The 21040-nt window shown below is 43.1% G+C and overlaps 1 protein-coding gene across 1 annotated transcript in view; it reads right to left on the reverse strand.

Annotated features, from left to right (window-relative positions):
* Positions 1 to 21040, reverse strand: part of ank3a (ankyrin 3a) — a 118791-nt gene that overhangs the window by 5402 nt on the left and 92349 nt on the right. Inside the window, exons 24-37 of the mRNA XM_008280424.1 lie at positions 19013 to 19136; positions 15332 to 15434; positions 13676 to 13785; positions 12698 to 12730; positions 11572 to 11796; positions 11325 to 11479; positions 10781 to 10992; positions 10325 to 10532; positions 9873 to 9969; positions 8015 to 8243; positions 7750 to 7875; positions 7195 to 7317; positions 6638 to 6664; positions 5184 to 5265 (exon numbers count right to left, since the gene is read on the reverse strand). Of these exons, the coding sequence (XP_008278646.1) occupies positions 5184 to 5265; positions 6638 to 6664; positions 7195 to 7317; positions 7750 to 7875; positions 8015 to 8243; positions 9873 to 9969; positions 10325 to 10532; positions 10781 to 10992; positions 11325 to 11479; positions 11572 to 11796; positions 12698 to 12730; positions 13676 to 13785; positions 15332 to 15434; positions 19013 to 19136 (1854 nt within the window). The remainder of the gene's footprint in view (positions 1 to 5183; positions 5266 to 6637; positions 6665 to 7194; positions 7318 to 7749; positions 7876 to 8014; positions 8244 to 9872; positions 9970 to 10324; positions 10533 to 10780; positions 10993 to 11324; positions 11480 to 11571; positions 11797 to 12697; positions 12731 to 13675; positions 13786 to 15331; positions 15435 to 19012; positions 19137 to 21040) is intronic.

The following is a 21040-nucleotide window of genomic DNA, read 5'->3' on the forward strand; positions in this document are numbered from 1 at the left end:
GTCTTTGGGAATCACTATTACTGCAATCTTTCATAGAATCGTGGATTAAAGAATGAGATAGTTTGGGCGACTGAGGTTTATAGCTGCCGTACCCTTGGCTCTCCCATGTTTTAAATAACTTCTTCTCTTCCTGATCTTTTCCACTGCTCTCATGCTTGGGTGAAAACCTGTTTGATTCACTCCTCTGGTTTCCCAAATTCTCTGGTGTTTTTGGATTACTTGAGCCAGCAAAGACCTGATACACAGGTAGTTTACTTTCCTGGAGTTTCCTGATAGGAGGGTTAGAATTTTGGCCACCCTGAGAACTCCTATCTTGCCTTTGAGCCTCTTGTTCAAACTTTAGCCTCACTGCACTGACTTTGGAGGAAGACATCTGAAATGGTTTAGAGCTTTCACCTGTGCTTCCCTGTGATTTACCATCTCCTTGTTTTCTTGGGTCAGAATCACTGTACTGCAGCAGTACCCTCCTTTCTGGACTGCTGGGTAAACTTGCACACTTCCTGTCACTGGAACTAAACCTGTCTCTAAGCCTTTCTCTGCTCCACTCTTCCCCACTACTCCCACTTCTATAAGTCGACCTCTCTGGACTGCTGTGCGTCGAACTTGGCCCTGACCGTGATTCTCTAAAGTCTGGTCTGCGAGACTTCTTTTCTGGAGATGAGAGCTCATCATTGAGCTGTTCTGTTTTATCACGAAAGAACTGGGACACCTCACTTAGTTTTTCTTCTGCCTCTTTTACAGTCCTGTCCACTCTGTCCTCATACACAAGCTGCCCTCTGTCTTTACTCTGTGTGTCATCTGACACACGCATCCAAACAGACTGCTTTGGGCTACCAGGCTCTGAAGAATACTGCAAAAGTGTGAGTTTGTCAAAGTTATCGTCAACATTGGCCATTCGTCCAGATTTGTCAAAGACATTTCTCGATGACCTAAAGACGTACTCAGTTCTTGGCCCAACTGATCTACCCTCACTGTGACTGCTTCTGTCTGGTGAGTGGAAGCGAGACCTGTCTCTCAGATATTCCTCCGTGTCAGAATGAGATTGGTCAAATTTCTCAGAAAGTAACATTTTCTCTGCAAAATTGTAAGATTCTCCTCTAAGCTCTGATGATTCATCCTCATTGTACTCTACAGACTGCTGGCTAAGTAGCTTTAGAGTTTTGTAGGAGTCATCTGCCATGAGCTGGGCTGAACTAGGACGACTGTCTTCCTCCTGTGATAGAGGTGTGTTCACTCTGGGGGAGTCAAGGTACACTGGAAGTGACTCCTCCGGCTCTTCCTCTTCTTGTCTGTTCCCTGGATAGTAGTACATTTCCTTCTCTGCATGGTTTTTTGTCTCTCTGATGATGACTTCTGTTGGTTCCGCTTTATTTCCTTTTTCAATGTGAACCTCAATTATTCTTTCAACTTTGGGCTTGGAGTTGATGTCCTCGAGGACTCTTTGTGATGTTTCCTCGTTGCCAGACTTGTGTTCAAATAGTCCAGCCAGCTCTCTAGAGGGGTCCTTGCCTGATTGAAAAGCCTTCATTATATCATGCACAGACATCGTTTCCTCACACCTCTCAGATGCTGCTTCTTTGCCAGGTGGTTTGTGGTATACCATCCTGGTGGTGGTAGTGATGTGAGTTTCCTCCTTCACCCTCATCCCTTTTCCCATTGGATCCTCATCTGGGCTGACTTTTATTGAATAGCATTTATTCTGGTCTGGAGTTGATGGAGCTTGACTCTGATGCCCTTTAGGATCTGAATCAATATATCTGACAGGATGTGCATCCTCCATTGCTGGTTGTTTGTTGTCTTCTGGGGGTTCATAACTCCTGATGACATGGACAACCTCAGTCCTAGTCTCAGTGATCACTGGTGGAACTGGGATATCCTGAAAAAGGGCTTTGGGACCCATGCCCTCTGCACTTTGAGGAGCAGAGGGTGTCCTTTCACTTCTAGTCTCAAAGCCACTGTCAGAGAGGGGACTTTTATCTTGTTCATGTGAGATATCATCAGGGGATTCTAGCACAGTGTCTGCTCCAAAAAGTGCATCTGCTACTTTACTGATCTCTTTGTCTGAAGATGAGGATCGCATGTTTGTTGGAGGCATTTTGAGCTTATGCTCCTGAACTGCTATGGTGGGTTTTAGGACACGTTTCTGCTTCTCCTTGCCCTCTCCTTCTCTTTTGCCCTCATCAGCTTTATGCTTTGTGTCATGCATTTTGGAGAAAGAGTTGCTGCCCACATCATTAGCCAGGTAGTCAACCACTTTGGAGAGATTAAAATCTCTATCAGGTATTGTTTTTGCTTTGACCTGAGGAACCACAGTCTCATATCTTGGTGGATAACTCCAGTTGCTTGGTGGTTGTTCAACTTGTACTTTTGAGAAGTGGATATCATCCAGTGAACCTCTCGCCAGGGAAACCCTACCATCCTTCACAGCATCTTTAGTAAGAATTTCGCTCACTTTTACCAAGTCTTGTTTTACTTTCTCCACAATCCGATACGGCTCCTCATCCTCCATCTTAGCCTCTTTAGGAGAATCTGACTGAAATCCTTTATTGGCTGTGGAATTTGGGTCTGTCTGCAAAATGGCTGACATTCGTATCAAGTCCTCTTTCATTTCAGCAACATCCTTCAGAATCTCTTGACTGGATGACAGTGGTGATGTGGTGTTTGATTTCAGACCAGCAGAAAACAGAGGGGCTTTGATAGGAGAAAGAGTTCTGGCAAAGGAAGACTGTAACTGAGCATTCACCTCAGGAGGCACAGTCTTCCTTGGGGACAGAAGAGCAGCAGCTGACTTTGACACCTCGGGTAACTTTTTGAACTGGTGCTCTGGCAGCACATTAATAACAGAGTACACTGGAACAGTCATTGTGCTAGACGTTACAGCGGTGGTGGCATTAGGAGGGGATCTTAGAGAGGCGTAAATTGAATTTGAAGCTGAAGATCTAATGGACTGATATGAGGAGGATGCAGAAGAGGACATGGACTTCAAAGTGCCATAGCCTGCAGAGCAAGAATTGAATGTTTTTTCAACTTCATCAAAGGCTGCATTGACACTTGTCGTTGCAGCATTGGTGGTTGCTTGTATTCTCTCTTGCAGGCTGCTGGTGAGAAGAGATGTCGGGGATGATGAGCGGTACTGTGTAGGTGACACGGTTCCATTGATCAGAGCTGCAGCACTTGGAGAGGGGTTGGATTTAAGCGGGGATGCAAGAGAGGAGAACAGGTTTCTTGCAGGGCCAGCAACATCTGAGGCAAAGGAACGCACAGAGGAGAGACCAGGGACTGTTTTTATAGGTGAGGAGGAAGATGCTGTGCCACTAGAGCCTCCCATCATGGTCTTGTACGGCAGGGGTGAACTGAACATACTCAGAGAGGATTTGGGAGAGGTTGGTGGGGTCATTCCCATTGATGCTCTCTCAAGAAGAGGACTTCCTCCTCCAGAGACAGTTATAGGGGAGGTCCTAGCGGACAATGCCGCCAATCCTTTCATAGATAAGGGGTCTGGGGCACTTTTCCCTGGTGAAGCCAGGGGACTGGGGGCAACCTGGACAGGGTACTGGGCTTGCTGGACCACAGTTTTTATAGGAGAAGAGATGGTTCTGTAAGATCGGATAGGAGAGGCCATGTCACTAACTGACTTTACAGAAGAGGCAGGTGATCCAGGGATGTTGGTCTTGATGGGGGAGGCAGAGTTGATGGACCAGACAGACTTTAATGGAGAGGCAGAGGGCGTGTTGGATGACGAACTGGAGAGGGAGCCAAACCCAGACTTGGCTTGGCCAGGGACGGCGACAGGAACAGGCGACCACGCCTGATAAGATCTCGTTGAAAAGACAGGTTTGTGAGGGTAGCTAGAAGGCTGTGTTCTCGGCGAGCTTCGATCAGTTGTTTCTTCAACAATAATTTAAATTAAAAGCAATAAGGAAGCCAACATAAAATGTAACGTAAAATAATGTGAAATAAAACATAAAAACCAGAAAGAGAAATTTGAGTCAGTCAGAAAGGGCATTATTCACAGCAGAAAGGCAAAATTATAGACATGAAATCTAAGTAAGGCCCATATGACAAGTGAGGATGACTAATGACAAAATACACTTGATACAAAATGGAGCTTGGATAAGAACAAAAATGTTTGACATGTGGTAGAGGTGATAAAAAAAAAAAAACGACATGATAACCAAAAAAGAACAAATCCATTGACTTTTGATGTGCAGAATCAATTTGCCTCCTTGCAACAGTGCCTTTTACTGTACATGTTTGATTAAATTGTGTTTATCCTTTCATTTGGTACATTTTGAATGCCAGATGACCCCACAAGTGTATATAATTTACAAAGAAAAAAAAAATCACCTTGTTTGGTCATGACTTAAAATATAATATGAGGTTGCACTTTACAGAGAAGTAACAGTAAATCCGTCAATCATGGCTGTCCAGGAAGCTAAACCGAGACATATTTAAACTGGTCTCAGTTTAGAGTTGTATCAACACTTCTCAAGACATTAAATCTTGTCAAATTAAACATTGGAATAATAAAACAAAGTGAAGACAGAACTTTAGATTTTTTTTCTCTGTCCTGACAATTCACAGTATGAAAACTGCCCCTAAAATATAGAACTGTTTGCATGGCAAGGTATGCCAGTATTTTGCAAACGGCTGTAAATATAAAAGCGCTACTGTAAGGGGACATCAAGTTAATGTAAAGTGCAACCTGTTACACATTATTATACACAGCCACACACAATCATAAAGCCAATAAAAGAGTGAAATGGCCACTATAAGAATGAGAACAATTCAAAAGAATATTTTTATTCAACATGAATCAAAACATTTTTTGTTCAAATGATAAATGATCAGACAGACATTGATTCCCAGTGTTTCCACAAATGTAAAATAACATAACAGTTGAAACAGGGAGACATTTTTTTCTTCGACATGGGGTGGGTAAGCAAAGCGTAACATAGTAAACCATGCAAATGTTTGATGAATGACAGATGACATAAGAGTATGTGTCAGGTGATAAGAATAAATGACTGATGAGCATGTTTGGTCAGGTAGATCTCTTTTTTGTAATATATGTATATGGAAGACATATGTGCACTATATAATGGGACCTTCAGACACTAAAACTACATAAATATCTAAAATCAATTAAAAAAATTTCATGTAAGTGAAAATGGGGAACTCACTCGCTGCTGGGTCGGTCAAATAGCTGTAGCGCTTACGCAAAGCTAAGGAGGCAAAGGTATGACGTCGTTCTGGCTTTTCAGTCTGAAACAAACAAAAAAGAACAAAAGATGTTTTAACATAAAAATATGGAGAAAAGTGGTGCTAACCTACCAGGGTTAGGTCTGAATATTAATGTTAGATTAGATACTGCAGTGCATGGATCTGGCCTGTTTTAGTGGATCAGTACATGCTGTTAGTGCTGCCACAAGGAGGCACTGCAGGTGTGCATTAGTTTCTCCTCTGGCCCTGTTTCTCTTCACTTGCTGCATGTCTCAACTGCATTATAATAAAAGAACTGCAGACAGTATGCGCTTTGTCTGTACAGTCCTCTACAGTTGAGGGGTAAGCATGACCAGAATTTAAGCTCTCATTTAAGTACGTTAAAGAAATGTTCTCTTGTCTTGAAGATGTGCTCCTCAGTTCATCATCAAATGTTGTTATTACTATTAATAAGCTACGGGAATGTTCATATTCTGCATTTTATGATTTACAGGAGAGGTCAACATTCAATGTGAATGCAGTTAATATTGTTCCCTTTATTTACAAAGTGAACTAGTGGAGGTTGGCTTGATAATTGTGAGCATCGTGTTTATCTTCTAAAACTGTGACATTACTTCCAGCCTCTCTCAGACAATGTAGATTTTTTAAAACTATGACTATAATCTTTTGCAACCCTGAACCAAGATATTTGCTTGTTTTTTGACTTTATTGTCATACTGGATTGCAATGTACGGTTATTGTTGGAAAACTTTTTCCTTTAAAATGTCATCATTGAAATATAGTCTGGCTGCTGAATTATTATTATTTTTAAAAAATATTATTATTTGTTTATCTATTTCTTATAATGTATATTCTCAAACATAAAACAGCCCTAACTTCTTTTTTTATGAAAGTCTCCTATAAATGTTTTGGCATGCAGCTGAGATTGTTAGTAGTCTTGTTACAGCCAAAGACAAGGGTGGAAAACAAGGGAAACCCCAAATACAACAAAAACAATGACTAACTGGACAAACGATAAAAGTTAGGGTTACATCTTTAGCCGACAAAAGATACCATAGTCCCTACGAGTTAACAGTAGTGATGGGATCCTGTTGGACATGTATGGAAAGGAAGATAGAGATGAAAAACAAGCCGAGATGTGGCACAGCAATTGGCTCCACTGGACTTGGGATGGAGACAACAATAAACAAATCCCTTTGCTGTTCAAAAAAACTGCCATTTCCACTCATGCACTACATGGGGTCACTTCAGCAATGACGTGTAAGAACACATGCGGTCAGAAGCGTCTTCCACACACATCTTCCAGACAAAAAAAAACAACGCGGCGCGGGTTTACTACAGCGTCTGCGGTAAAGCCAACGAAAAGGACGACAAAGAAGAAGCAGTTCCATGTGATGATGAAGAATCTGTTTACCTCATCATCAGGATCAGACTCCATATCCTGTGGTATTCCAAGATGCATTGCAGGAGAGGAGAGAGATGACACAATGGAGAGCAGGGGAGTTATAGTGAGCGGGGAGGTGGAAAGAAAACTCAGGGAATGAAAATGGAGCAGCAAAAACAACAAAAGGCATCAGAAAAAATCTATGGGATTAATCGGAAAATAAACAGCAAAATAACAAAAAGCAAAAGCAAATTACAGTTTCTTGTGATCAATCAACACCACAACAAACAAACAAATGACAATATAGATAATTTTTTTTGCATAATTCTTTTGTACCCACAGTGAGCCAGGCAATAGAACGAAGCACGATGTGCATGTGTGGCTGCATGTGTACGTTGTGGGGTCTTATGACTGGCACAGGCTTTCACATTAATAAAAGACACAAGCAGCAGGCAGTCATTTCTGGACCAAATGAGCTTCAATGGCTTCTCTGGATGTCGGGACAACATTGCTCTCCGTCTTTGTTTACATGGAGATGATATGATATGGCCTAAAAAGGACGAACAGGTCAAACATGGCCCTCCTACCTTCTTGTGAGTTGGCAGTGTAATATTCAAATTGCATATGGCAGTCTGTGGAAGGCCTTTTGTGGTTTTTGGCTCTCTCAGGAAGGAGAGGCGGCCACATGGCTCCTGTCCCATATCTCTGATCTGCGGGAGACAGCGAAAAGATTACATCACCAATGTCCGTGCACAGTATATATATAAAAAAAGCTTTTATTCCCAATTCCAGGATGAGAAATGTCTCTATTTTTTCTATCTAAACCTATTGCACAATCCTAAAATTCAAAGTTGTCAGTGCTTATATAAATGTAAAAATGTAACTGCATTCAATTTGTTAGCATGCTTGTGAAAAACCCAACAGCTGCAGTGCATTTGAGTGAATCCTAACAGCAACTTTCACTTAATGAGATTAAATACAATGCATCAGATACTGCAAAGGACCACTTCCATTTCTGTGAATACAACCTAAAAAGGGAAGGACAAATCTTTCTGGCGCCTTTAGAAAGGAGACATCACTGAAGAACATACCAAGTAAATGCTAGCAGACAGAAAGAGTGATATGAGGAATATATTTTATACCTTCACATTGAAAGGAAGTCTGTTTTCCTTGAAGGAGTAGAAGTTAAAAACCAACTGCTGCCCACTTTTGGCGAGAGGGGACAGGTTGCCATAGCAGTCCACATGGATAGGCTTGCCCTCGAGAACCTACATTGACCAAAAACGTAGTCATTGTGGTGATGAGGTTGTTGAAACTGATATCACATTGCATAGATACATATTGGATTTATCGGTTCGTTCTTTATTAGACTCTCGTACAGCGTTCGCACGTCCAACACAACCCCACCTCGATGTCTTTGCTCCGGGCCACTTCCTCAAAGTTCTCCTGCTGCTCGAGCGTCTTGTCCACCTTGTCGTCCGTCATGCAGAAGCAGCGCAGCCGAGCCTCGATGGCGTCGTTCATCTTGGCGAACACCACAAACTTGGCCAGGTACGGCACGCAGATCAGCTCCCGGTATAACTGAGACGCTAGACTCACCGTCTCAGGAATCTGGTGACAGTCTGCGAGCCAGAACCTGAGGAGGTAAGAAGAGACGAGAGGAAGGGTAAAAACGCATGAAAAGAAACTGAAGCTGTTTTTGCATCACACAACTTCGTAGGGATGCAACACTGTAGTGTAGGAAGCCTTTGTAAGTGACTGTGTTGGGGTATTTCTTTCCAAAGGTGCACACAGACACATGACAGCTGTGTAGTAATCTAATTACATTGTACCAAAGGGTGCTCTGTTAATATCAGGCTGCACATTCACCACATGATTCAAATGTAGTTAGGAGGAGAGTTTATGACCTTGTGTACTGTAGGAAGCTCGCTCAACATTCAGCGATGTATGGCTGATGTGACTTTGTGTGACTTGATTAAATGTGCAAGTAAGTGTAGGGGCACGGAAAAATGAAAAAAACACTGTGAAGTATCTAGATTGAGTCAATAAACTGGAGAAAATTGAGATAAGACAGAATTGTGTCCTAGTTTGAGAAATTATTGGAAAAAATGAACCAGTACAATTTTGATGATTCAGGAGGCAACTTAATAGGATTTGATTTGAATATTCTCATTGCTTTTCACCATTTTAAGGTGATGTTTTGTTCCAGTGTTTTAAAACTCCTTGAATTTATGTGTTGTATCTTTCAGAGCTAATTATTAGTGTCACTATCAATTAATCAGTCAATTCCAGTCTTAACTTCATATTTCTTAAATAAAAATGTCAGAAACAGCAAATAAAAACGGTCAAAGATCACATATCTGGCATGTTTCCCCTTTTAACTCGACCACATATACTATGGTGGTTTTTAGTTTCCAATGACACCTTTAATTCCTATTTTTCTGTGATGAAATGATTGAAACACACATTTCCAGAAGACCTATTTATGAAAAAAAAACAAAATACATGATTGTTTTGTTGTGACAAAGCTGTATGTGTTTCAATGATTCCATCACAGAAAATTAAGAGCTACAGGAGTCATTGGCAACTCAAGAATGCAATGATATACATGGTCTTTGCGAGAGTACATAAACTTTAGTTTACAGCTGTATAGCGCGGATCGTCAGGTACTTCTTTTGCATTCAAAGCTATTAGAAGCTGCTTTTCCATCAAGGAAAATAAGAGAACTAAGACTTCACCATGGTGAGACAATGGAGAACCCAGCAGGGCAAGAAACTGTCAAATTAAACCAAAAAAAATCACATAAATTGAAATTCCATATAGGTTTTTCTTATAATATATTTCATTTTCCTACATAGGAAAATGAATAAGTTACTCAATTTATATAGAAAACAAACAAACACTGCAGTGCTTTTACAGTGTTCCACTACATAATCAACAACCCAACTACACAATAAACAATTACTTTCCTTATCAATTAATCAGCCAAATGTTGAACTTGAGGTCAAGTGGAAAATGTCTATGAGCAAGATGGCATCTACAAATGTAAACTTCAAAAGATTAAAATATTCTGATAAAAGATGAAAATATCCATGTTTTAAAAACTGGAGGCAGAAACTATCTTTAATATTTTAGAAATGTTGAAAATTAAATATTGACCGTCATAGTGCTACTAACATTGCATTCAAAACACTCTAGTTTGTATTTATTACATCCAGCTCCGGTCTACTGTCCATAAAGTTTTGTGTGTGTGTGTGTGTCTCACCTGGCCGACACATTTGTGGTGAAGGAGACACAGTCGGTCACGAAGGACAGAGGTGTGGTTCCTGTGATGTCCTCCCACTGCGCAGGGGACGTCCCTCCTGTAGGAGACAGGGGCCAAAGAATGAGCTCACTGCCTTTCCAGCCTGCCTGGTTTATTTAGCTTTTATAAACCCCCATCCTTTTATCTTCTTAGTTCTTCATCTTCTCTCTGTCGACCGGTGGATTCTGACATCAAAGTCGACCTGATGTAGCTCGAGCTTTTCGATTCAGAGTGACTCATGTATCATAAATAGATTAAAAAGTAAATCTGGTGCCACAAATCTAACAAATGCAATACAATGCCATGACTGTCAGGCTATCTTTATTACATAATTTGGACTTTGGTTGGACCCGCAGGGGCGAATTGAAGAGCTACAGTGCTGTCATGCTCTAGTAATCTACCGGTCCACTTGCCTGTGATGCTGCAGAGCAGACGCAGGCATGGTGCAGCGTCGCCTCGGTGGCCGCTGGGATGGCCTTCTGCTGATCTAGGTGGGACGGGGATCGTCATGGTGATCGGCTTGTGGAACTTCCGCCTCCTTGGCTCCACGGTGACAATGGGGCTGAAGGTGGCTCTGTTGCCAAGGACGGCCCTCGCCATGTCATCTGGCACAGGCTGGGCCTACACAGGGCAGACAGACACCAACTTAGTCTGTAGATTCAACTTCCAGAAATGCTCAGTCAGACATTTCCTGAATTTTCTATCAAACCGAAGGATCCAGGCATGTCAGACAGAATCCAAAACTCAACCAAAAATAGGTCAGGTATAAATAAATCATAAGCCAGTGGGCTGTGTTTGCAAAGGAAAAAAAAAAAAGCAGAGTCATGGAACAGATTGAATTCGAGCTGATCGCAGGAGTCCGACTGTACCTGCAGGCCAACACGGATCCTCTTGGTGAGCGCCCCCTGTGGGAACGAGGCCTGAACCATGGGCACGGTGCTGCTGGACAGGACGCCTCCGTCAGGACCCATGTGGTTTGACTCCTGTTTGATCCGTGACACCACAGCGAAATACTGCGGGAAATCTCTGGTGACGATGCGACAAATGCGCTTCTTCTCTAACTCAGCAGGACTGTCCAGCTCTGTGACAGAATGTATTAGAAATGTGATTTTAAGCTACATTTAATGATTGTAAATACAAATTCAGACTAAATAAATGCTTTCAAATATACTGAGGTATCACATGCCATGACGAAAAACAACACTAAACTGGCTTCACACCTTGAATAAAAAAGAAAAACATGCTTCTGTTTGAAAACCTGTTTTCTAGGTCACCAGCTGACATACAGCCCTGGGTTGTGTCGTGTAGGTTTTCCTAAGTGGTTCAGTTCACCTTCAACCACTGACTCGTTGCAGACATAAAACTGTGTCTTGTTGGTAAATGTTGGACCACCTTAAATAACCTTCACTTTACCTTCATCCATTCCACCCAGCAGCTCAGTGAGGTCTTCTGGCCTGGCGTCGGACTGGTGCTCCTTCCACGTGTCGCCATTGTCGCTCCTCAACACAATCAGCTCCCTCTCTTTGCCCCGCATCGAACCGAAATGAGGGATCTCCACAATCACGGGGCTGAAAGGGAAAACAGAGAATGATTGTAATTAGCTCTGTCAAACAGACGATTAGAAATCCTCCCCTTTGATTCGACTCTGCTAAAATCCTACCCGAGGAACTGAGCCCCGGCTGGTCCGACCTCCACCAGCCGGCTGACCAGCCCCTCTCCCTCCACCATGGGCGGGGGGTAGGCCAGCTTGTGCCTTTTGGCCAGGCGGCAGGTGATGCGCGTGGGAGCTGTGCACTTCCTGGGAGGGATGATGATGCGCATGCCGTTGTGGCGGCTGCCTCTCATGGAACCCCCACGGGCGTCCACCATGAAGCTGACCAAGAACCTGCAAGATGTAAAAATTCAATTTCAGAAAAGGAAAAAAAAAAAGGAAACAAGAGAAAGATAGACTGAAGCCACGGACACAAGTGAGGAGGACGATTCCCATGCTGTGATCACCGTACACCCAAATAAAGAAAGGAAAAGACAGAAGTTTGAAAGGAAAAAAAAAAAAAGAGACAGAGGAAGAGACAGGACGATAGAAAGAGGAAATAAAGACGCTTTGAGTACTGAAACTTGGCAATTCTCACCTTCACTTGCCTCAATTTGGAACATTAAGCACTGTGTGAAACTAAACAGGGTGCTAATGAAGTTGCAGAAAGTTTAGTTTCCAGTTCTGAGGCTGAAGGTGAGATTGTTGGCAAAGATTCAGTCCCTCAAAAAGCAGCGTTCAGTGATCAAATATTAAACACCTGCACAGATGTTTCACCTACATACGGTGTCCTATTCTTCAAATTAAAAGCACGTTTTAGCATCTCGTTAATATAATCAATGACACAAACGTGAGTAAGGATAAAGTTGAATGCAGGCATAGGTAAAGTCTGAATATTAATAGAACAAACTACAAGTAATTAGTCCTACGCTTTCTTTTTCTTAGCTGTATGTTGCAAATAGCAGAATCCCTGTAAGGCTGTTTTATTTTTCTTTACAAAAGATTTAGTTTGAATGTGCACTGTGAGAGAGTGAGAGAGAGAGATGGCACATCAATGAAAAGACTCCCAAACACGTCGACTACACACACTTCTACTATCTAAGCAGTGCAAATGAAACACCACCAGACCACACAGATGAGACGAGCACAGACTGGAGAGAGAAGAGACAGTGACGAGATGAGAGGGAGACAGAGGTGGAGGAGTGAGTGACATCACTGCGGCATCATGGGTGAAAGCAGCGAACTCAGTCATCACCTGGAGTCATACTGAGGGAGCGGGGAGGAGAAGCTGCAAAATAAACACATGGAGACAATGCAGGAGGCAAACCCCCAGAACCTAGTTTTAGTATCAAAGTTTCACAATCACTGTTAGGGATCTGTAATGACTACTGAAGATGAAAGAAGATCAAAAAGCTACCGGGGTTGGGAAAAAAAATCAAAAAATCAAGGGGAAACAGAATAAATAACCGAGGACAGGAGGATGGTGACGAAAATAATATAAATAGATGGACAGAACTCACAGGGGGATAACAATGAGTTAAAAATAGAAGTAAAGAACCAAAAAAACTGCACATGACAGATCCCAGTATTTCATTTCTAAGTAACACCAAAGAAGTTTTCAATTAAGCTCTGTGCGAAGACAGCACTGTTTATTTAAAGCAGGCCTTAACACTTTATGATGTCATATATTCAAAGTGCGCGAATGACATGAAAGCGAAATCTTATCGGCTTATGCAAATGAAACACCGCTGTATCGTGAGCCCAACACAGAGTCTGTAGTTTGTCTCTGCAATGGTGGAAATAGCAGGATGTCAGGGAACATGGGGGGTAAGGGGGGGGAGGAGGCAGACCTCTGGACCATGTCTCTAGACTTATGGTATGACATGAGGGCTTTAGAGGATGAAGTGTGTGCTGTAATGTAATGTGTAAAGTAGCAGCACTGCAGAAATCCCACAGCCCTGCACCTTGTCTGCATCAGTGCTGCAGGGTTTGCTGAATATTGACTCTTTGGAAAAGGGTGGAGGGGTGGAGGGGAGAACAAAAAACAATACAGTTTTGTCCAGTAAGCATATAAAAATGTGTGATTTCTGCAATAGTTATACGGATGTACATGCAGTATGTGTCTGTATATACACGCGCGCCCGATAACTTTTGCATTTACTACAAAGCGTGTGCATGCTGGTGAATATATATATCTTGGCAGATCGGATGAGACGGAACAGCTGTTTCTTACCCAGAGTGGATGGGGCTGGACACGGTGTTGTGGCTGTGGTCCATGGTGTCAGGGGTCCAGCTGTAGCGCCGCATACACTCCGAACTGTAGTCTCGGGTCACAGCGAGGTGCTGGGAGAACAGGATGAAGACAAGAGGAGGTGAGGAGAAAAGAAAGAAGTGATTTAAGAGCAGGGGGGAAGGTAAAGAAAGGAGCAGAAGAAGAAGGATGAAAAGGAGAAAAGTCAAGATGGAGGAGATGAGAAAGATCAACAACCCTCCCATCTTTTTTCTCGACTCTTTTGTCATGCATGGTATGAGACAATGAGCTTTCACAGCTTCTGTTTCAACAGCATTTGTCACCACAGTGTCACCACAGTCAGGACAAAATGACACAATAAATAACATCCAGTAATTCTCTCACTACGACTTTGCAGTGGTCATACACTGAAATGGGAAACAAGAACATGCGACAAACACTAACAAACTGAAAATCTGCTTTAATAAATGATGTGAACGGTGAATCATGGAGCTCACGTAGACTGCAAAGGAGCATGGGAACGACCATTCACTAAACACAGCACGAATGAAAGACATGGCACTGACCCAAAACAAACAAATATTCAAAAAAAAACTGAAGAGGAATGGGAGCCGGACCAACGTGACGGTGACTGAGAAACAACAACACTGACGAATGAGTCAGACGTCCATCAGCAGTTATACCTTATTGAGTGGGTCAACCAAGTAGGAAATGTCTTTACAGACACTTTGAAGCTTAGGGAAGAAGAAAAACAGTTCAGAAGTCGCTCTGAGGGCACTACGCGGTGAATTTATGGTGATTTGTGCCACTGAAGGAGTTCGTTTACAGCTAAAGAAAACATGATGATTAGATAATATGTAGGCTTCTATGTGCAAACTGTCAAAACTTTGCCCACTAATGTAGCAGATTACGGTACGATGGCAGTGAAATTGAAATGCAAAACAAATTCGAGCCCATGTACAAGTTCAGATTTATTCCATCCATCCATTATCTATACAATGCTTAATCCTCACTGGGGTCGCGGGGGGGGGCTGGAGTCTATCCCAGCCGACCCTGATTCATTAAACCAGTATAAATCAGTATCCTCTTTGAAGGAAAACATTTGCTTGTTTTCTAAAACAGTTAAGTGCATATGGTGGTTATCGATAATTTGAGATCCTCGGTGATGTTGAGCCTAAGAGTATACCGTTAATATTTCTTGTGATGTAAGTGGTTACAGTTTCTGTTTTTCTTCTGACCACCAAAACAAGTGCTAGACAGGCAGGATGAAGTCTGCAGAGCTCTGCGGTTTTCCATGAGAAAGCAAAGGGGGCCTCTCAAAGCCCTTAGGTTTGAATAAACTCTTCGTGAAGGTGCTATACACTCACTCTCAGCACTTTGGCAAAAGCAGGCCTGGCGTTAACACTACTTCTGTTATGACCTTTGTGCAAGACAAGTAAAGCTACCCCTGCTCCCTGCTTTAATCTACCCAGCCTGTGTTTTTATCAGGCCATTGACAGAAAGTTTGAAAAGCACACAGTCAAAGGTACCGAAGAGGGAGCTAAACCGAGAGAGAGAGAGGGGAAAAAAGTGCAGAGGGTGACAAACAGTGGAGAAAAGAAACAAAAGATGAAGAGGGTGGTAAGAAATGGATCTTACCGTGTCCTTTGTGGGGGCCAGAATCTCTTCAATCATCATGCTGTCCCGCGCGAAGGAGCTCCGGTTGAGTGTGTTGGACCTATCCGAACTGAAGGAGCGGAGGCTATATGTTACCACGCAACCCAGCGCCGCGGGTAACAACAAGTGACGGGCAGGGGAACACGGCATAAAACAAAAAAGGAATCCATTACTATATGCAACCTCCAGGGAAACGTGTTTTGACTTTTGTGGACAGAGGAGTCCAAAAGTAGGAAGGCGGAAGAGCCCGCAGTTAAATAAGGATCAGATACTGCAGCAGGTTATTCAGAGATGGAAATGAGAGTCACAGTTTGTTTGCATTAAGAGATAGCAGGAAAGAGGAGAGGATGGCAGTCTAGAGGAAAACAAAGACTACTGTTGTGACTATTTCTACATGACTGTGGTTGTGTCACGAACACGGATGTAACTAAGCGTCTAAATGATGAACCGTGTCAGCTCAGTGCACCTGGCAGGCAGGTGAGAGAGTAAAGTTGACAAATCAGCGTAGATCTTGTGTTAATGACAAGCAAAAGATTCCCTCAGAGGTATTTCAACCGTTAATCCGACTTGAGCTCAAAGACTGACATGTCTTTATTCTAAGATTAGCTGACCTCGACCTGTTTCAGAGCAGCAAAACACAAAAAGGGAAGCTGGTCCTTTCTATCCGTCTTGCTGCAGCAGTCTGCTTTATGGCCGTGTGTGGTGAAGTGTGCCTATTTTTGCAGCCTCTCGGGCTCAATGCGGTGCTGTAGACTCCTTTCAGGTTTTTTTTTTCTTTTTTTCCTTGTGCTGTTTTTTCACTACAGGGATTTGATCAGTGCAGAAGAGCAAAAAATGACTATAGAGTCACTTCAAATATATGTTCTTGTGTGCATTGGCACTAGGCAGTGTGTTCTTGCATGTTTGTGCACGATTAGAGGCTTGGAAAAAGCATATAATACCCAGCCAACAAAGCTGACAACTCTTTGCCTGATTCCCTCTGAGTGTATACTGTATGTGTGTATTGATGCGCCATGTGTGTGTGAGCGCAAAAGGATGGGGGGAGGACGGGTGAGCGAGGGAGGGAAGGGGGGGAAAATGCAGAGCTCAGCGTGTTTGAGTGGGCACACTATTCAGCACAGAGAGAAGCCCTTTATTCAGCAGAGCCTGCCTACCCCACCATCGAAGTTACCAAGCAACTCTGTACAGACTGAATGGACTCGCTGGCATGGCAGCTAACTCCCCTCCCTCTCTCCCCCCTTCCTCCCTCTCCTCTGTTCTCACCCAGACCCTGTTTGTTCTTCACAGCTTCCTCCCTCTTTCTCATTCTGTCCATCCTCCTCTTCTGCCCCAAACATTCCCCTCTGTAGTTCTTTCCGTCCCTCTTGCTCTCCCCCTCGGTCGTCCTCTTTACTGTCTATTTCTGCTTCGCGATGTCCCATCATCTCCTCCGCTCGCTCCCATTTTAGAGACGTGTTGCTGCAGCTGTACTGTGCAGTTTACCCTGCAATCCACTCGAAGGAAGACTTTTTCCTCTGTCTTGCTACATCCCTCCTCTGCCACCTTCCTTCCTCTTTCCACACCTCTCTTTTCATACTCAAACTGCACTGCCCCCTTTTTTCTTTCTAGCATCTGCAGGGATACATCAGTGGGTTTTAAGAAGGCATCTGCGCGGACTCAAAGAGACAACTGAGTCATCCATGTGAGCGTTGCGTAAACGCATCCGAGCAATGTGTCGTGCTAGCGTCAGTCGGGGGGATTTCTAAAAGTTTCCATCTCTGCAAACCATATTTTAACAGCAACAATCGTCCCGAGTAATTCTGGGACATGTCCAATTACAATCGTGTAAACAAAGTGCCAAAAAAGAGATGGTTTATCGATTAAAATGATGTGTTTGATCCCTGGAAGTTACACTTGTCGCGACACTCCAAAAACACAAAGTGCCGCTTAAGAACAAGCCACATCAAAAATGTCAGGGGATTAGTCCACAAGGCTACACGGAGCACGTCTGCTTGCTTTTACTTTCTCATGTCCGGCAAGACTGCCTCTTTTCCACACCTGCTTCGAGAAAAATAAACACATTTTCCATTTTGCAGACATGATGGTTTTGTTAGACTGATGAGAAAATAAGGTGAGCGGTGGATCGGCTAAGATGGGAGTGATGGTTTCAGAATACAACAACAACAACTGGACAAAACTGCTATCACGAACACTGGATGACACCGATGTACGATGGATGAATTAGAGGTTTTATGGATGGAGGGGTTAAACACTATTTTAGGGAATCACAAGGGGGAAGAGTGACACCAATCACAGCTGATGTTGGTTTCTACTGCTACTACAACTGCTGCTGCTTTTCTTACCTGATTCTAGGGCTAGAATGAGGGACAGGGTGCAGGAAAAAAAACAAGGAAAAGAACAAAACAGAAGAGTGAAAAGCAAAGCATTTGGAAGACATTCGAGCATGATGCAGCTTCCTTTTTTTTTTTACCGCGTGACATCGATGCTGTGCTTTTGCATGGTTGCGGCTACAGGCGGGAAAATTTGCCTCATTTTTTTTTTTTTAAACATGAGTTCGTGTTTGTGTGTATGCAGCCCAGTCAAAAAGCAAACCATGCAATGTCGATGTCATAAACGGAAAGGTAAGGAAAAGGAAAGAACTTGCTCAGCATCATACATTCCACTGATCAATAAATTAGTTTATACATTTCACAGCGTCACAGTCACACTCCTGCAAAGAGACACAATTTTAAGCACTGTTTCAGCTGACAAACTCTTCCATTAGCAATTACAGAAGAGCGGCTGTAAAGTTTCTGAGCGGGTTTTGGCATCTGGGCCTGCATTATAAACACTTTGGATGATTTTCTTATCATTTCAGCATTTCAACCTGCGAACAACGACAGTTCAGTTCGTCAACTCCGCCAGAACTCTTTCCAAAACCAACCCCGTCAAACAAACATGTTTACGAGGGACCTCTCTATTTAATTCAGTGTTTCCCTTGTTTGCTGCGCCCTGCTGATGTTAGCAGCTTCCTGTCACAGTCAGTTGTTTTTTTTTTCTATCAAACCAGCCATCACAGTGGATCTGCCATCTGTCAGCGTGGCCACAATACACTCTGGGGGCTGTACAGAACTTGTCCTGTTTGCTGCTGATGTGTTTTCACTGGAGCCTGCCAGTTTTCCACTCCATACTTTGTCCACTATTTGAAACTGTAGTCGCCCCCCCTTCCCGAAGTGCAGCTGTTCACTCGAGAGCATCGAAAGGTATCAGCTTATGTTATCTCTTTGTGTTGTGTGCCACGTACTGCTGGCCGTTTGTAATTTTTTATTTTTTTTTGCCCGCGTTTGAATGAGGTCACATAAAAAAAAAACGCTGAATCACTTTGTCAGGTTGAATCATTGGATGGCAACTTTCCAGCTGCTTTCTCTGGCGAATTCCATTATTGTGTTTGTGTGTTTGAAAAGAGAAGGCTTTACATCATACATATATATAATCTGCTCCAGGGCAACACTACACAGCTTCATAAATCTGTGTGCTGCCAGTGGTAAACACGATGTACACACATTTCAGACACACATTATCTTGCAACAATCTAAGGACAAGTTGGGTCAAGTGGCTGACAGCAGTGCAGCAGAGGGCATCAGCAATTTTAATGTGCATCTAATATGAATGACAGGTGCCTACCTGGCTGAGCGGGCTCCTATGCTGAAGCCCATGTACCCCTCCTGAGGGAGGGAGTCATCCCCCAGCTCTTTGAGGTCCTGAGGCCGCAGGTATTTGTCCGTGTCCCCGGTCATCGCATCCTCACCTGGTGGAGGGGATGAAATCATAAGAAATCCTCCTGTTAACTTCTAAAAAAACAACCAATCCAGCCAAGAGAGGCGATGCGGCACCCCAGCAAAGACAAACAAGCCCTCAGTGCCTCCACCAGTCTCCCTCTTATTTGATTAGACTACTCAGAGAGGGCCTTGGAGATCCATCAGCACCAAGCATAGCCCAACATAGGCTGCCTCACTGCAACTACATAGCCCACTGCAACTTTTCCTCCAGTCCATTCTATTTGACAACATCAAGCCTCAGCACTGGCACTGTTTTCACAGGTTAGACAACAATCACATGAGAGGAATGCCATCAGACTCAGCAGCAGAGCCACTTTGCGGTATATCTGGAGCTCTCCGGTAAAACCAAACGCAGCTCCTTTCACAAACACTCGCAGCCCCCCAGCGCAGCAGCAGCAGCAGCAGCAGAGGGTTTTAATAGCAATCAGAGGCAGACAAACGACAGGCAGAATGAGAATAAGCACAGACAAAAGTAGAGAACCGCACCGCACCTCGATCGGCGGACCGGTGGACGATGACACGCCGGTCAATGAAGCCGCCGGAGCGGCTACAGTGTTTCCCCTTCTCCCTCATGTCCGGCTCTGTCCTGCCTGCAACACTCTGCTCCTTCACCGCAGCCCCTCCCTCCCCCTACCTCCAGCACTGCCGCACTCCGATCACACACAACACCAGCGTCAAGCCACAGGACACCCGGCCTCAGCCGCTTCCTGTGGTGCTTTTCAAAATAAAGCTAGTGGTGGATCTATGAGCAACATGAAAAACACCGACTTTTCAGGTACTAATCAGCAACAGACAAGTTCCCTATGAGCAATAAAGTGAAAACAGACTATAAATAAGCAACTCAACTCTTCATTAGGCCTGCTTGATCACTATATTTACTCTTTTATAACTGTAATGGCGCCAATAGTCCCAAGACTAATCTCAACTGAGAAGAGATTGCTGTAAACGTTTAGTAAATATCTGTTTGAATGAAGCGAATGAGGACAAATGTAAACATAACTTTGCATCACAAATCTGCTGCCTATGCTTCGTTTTTTCTGTTAACCCTCCATCAAACCAGTTTTTTCTATTAATGATAGAATCATTGTTTTCCAATACATAGACATGTGCAATGTCGTTATTTTCCACACATGCAGATGCAATATCTGAATTTCCACATATGGAAGAATCTGTACAGCATCAATAATACTTATGCATATTTCTTGTTTATTTTTACATTCTAGTTCAGTTCCCTACACGCAACACTGCAAATTTCCCCGCTGTGGGTGTAATAAAAGCTTATCTTATTACTCTTGGATATTCATATATTTTGCATACTTAGATGCACTCATCATGCTGTATAAATCTAAGCACATTTATACGGTCTTTAAAACTATTCCGCTTAGACATTTCCCATTAAACTACACTGTCACTGCTTCTTTTGCACTTCTGATTGGATGCTAATCTGCATTTTATTGTTTTCATAGTAGTACTTTGTGCACAATAAAGTTGAATCTAATCTAAACTCTAAAGAAGCTACAATATCTTATAGAGTCTGTTGCACCTTTATTCTACAACACTAGCACAGAATAATACACAGTGTTACCTCTATGGCATCCTTTCCCAAAACTACAATCAATCAATCAATAAATAAATAAATAAATGAATAAGAAAGAAAACTAACATGCACAATATCACCTTTCAAGATAAACTGCACCGCTATAGCTTGTCTTATTTTGATGGTAAACTTGATGATCTAACTTCCGGTAATTTTCTAGCTATTTCTGTCTGACTTGACACAACTGGAGAACAATCGGCTGCTATAATAATGTATCATCGTCCCATTCAAGCTCAGATACCACACACACACACACACACACACACACACACACAC

This window comes from Stegastes partitus, unplaced genomic scaffold (assembly GCF_000690725.1).
Source record: "Stegastes partitus isolate 25-593 unplaced genomic scaffold, Stegastes_partitus-1.0.2 Scaffold192, whole genome shotgun sequence".
Classification (NCBI taxonomy): Eukaryota; Metazoa; Chordata; class Actinopteri; family Pomacentridae; genus Stegastes; species Stegastes partitus.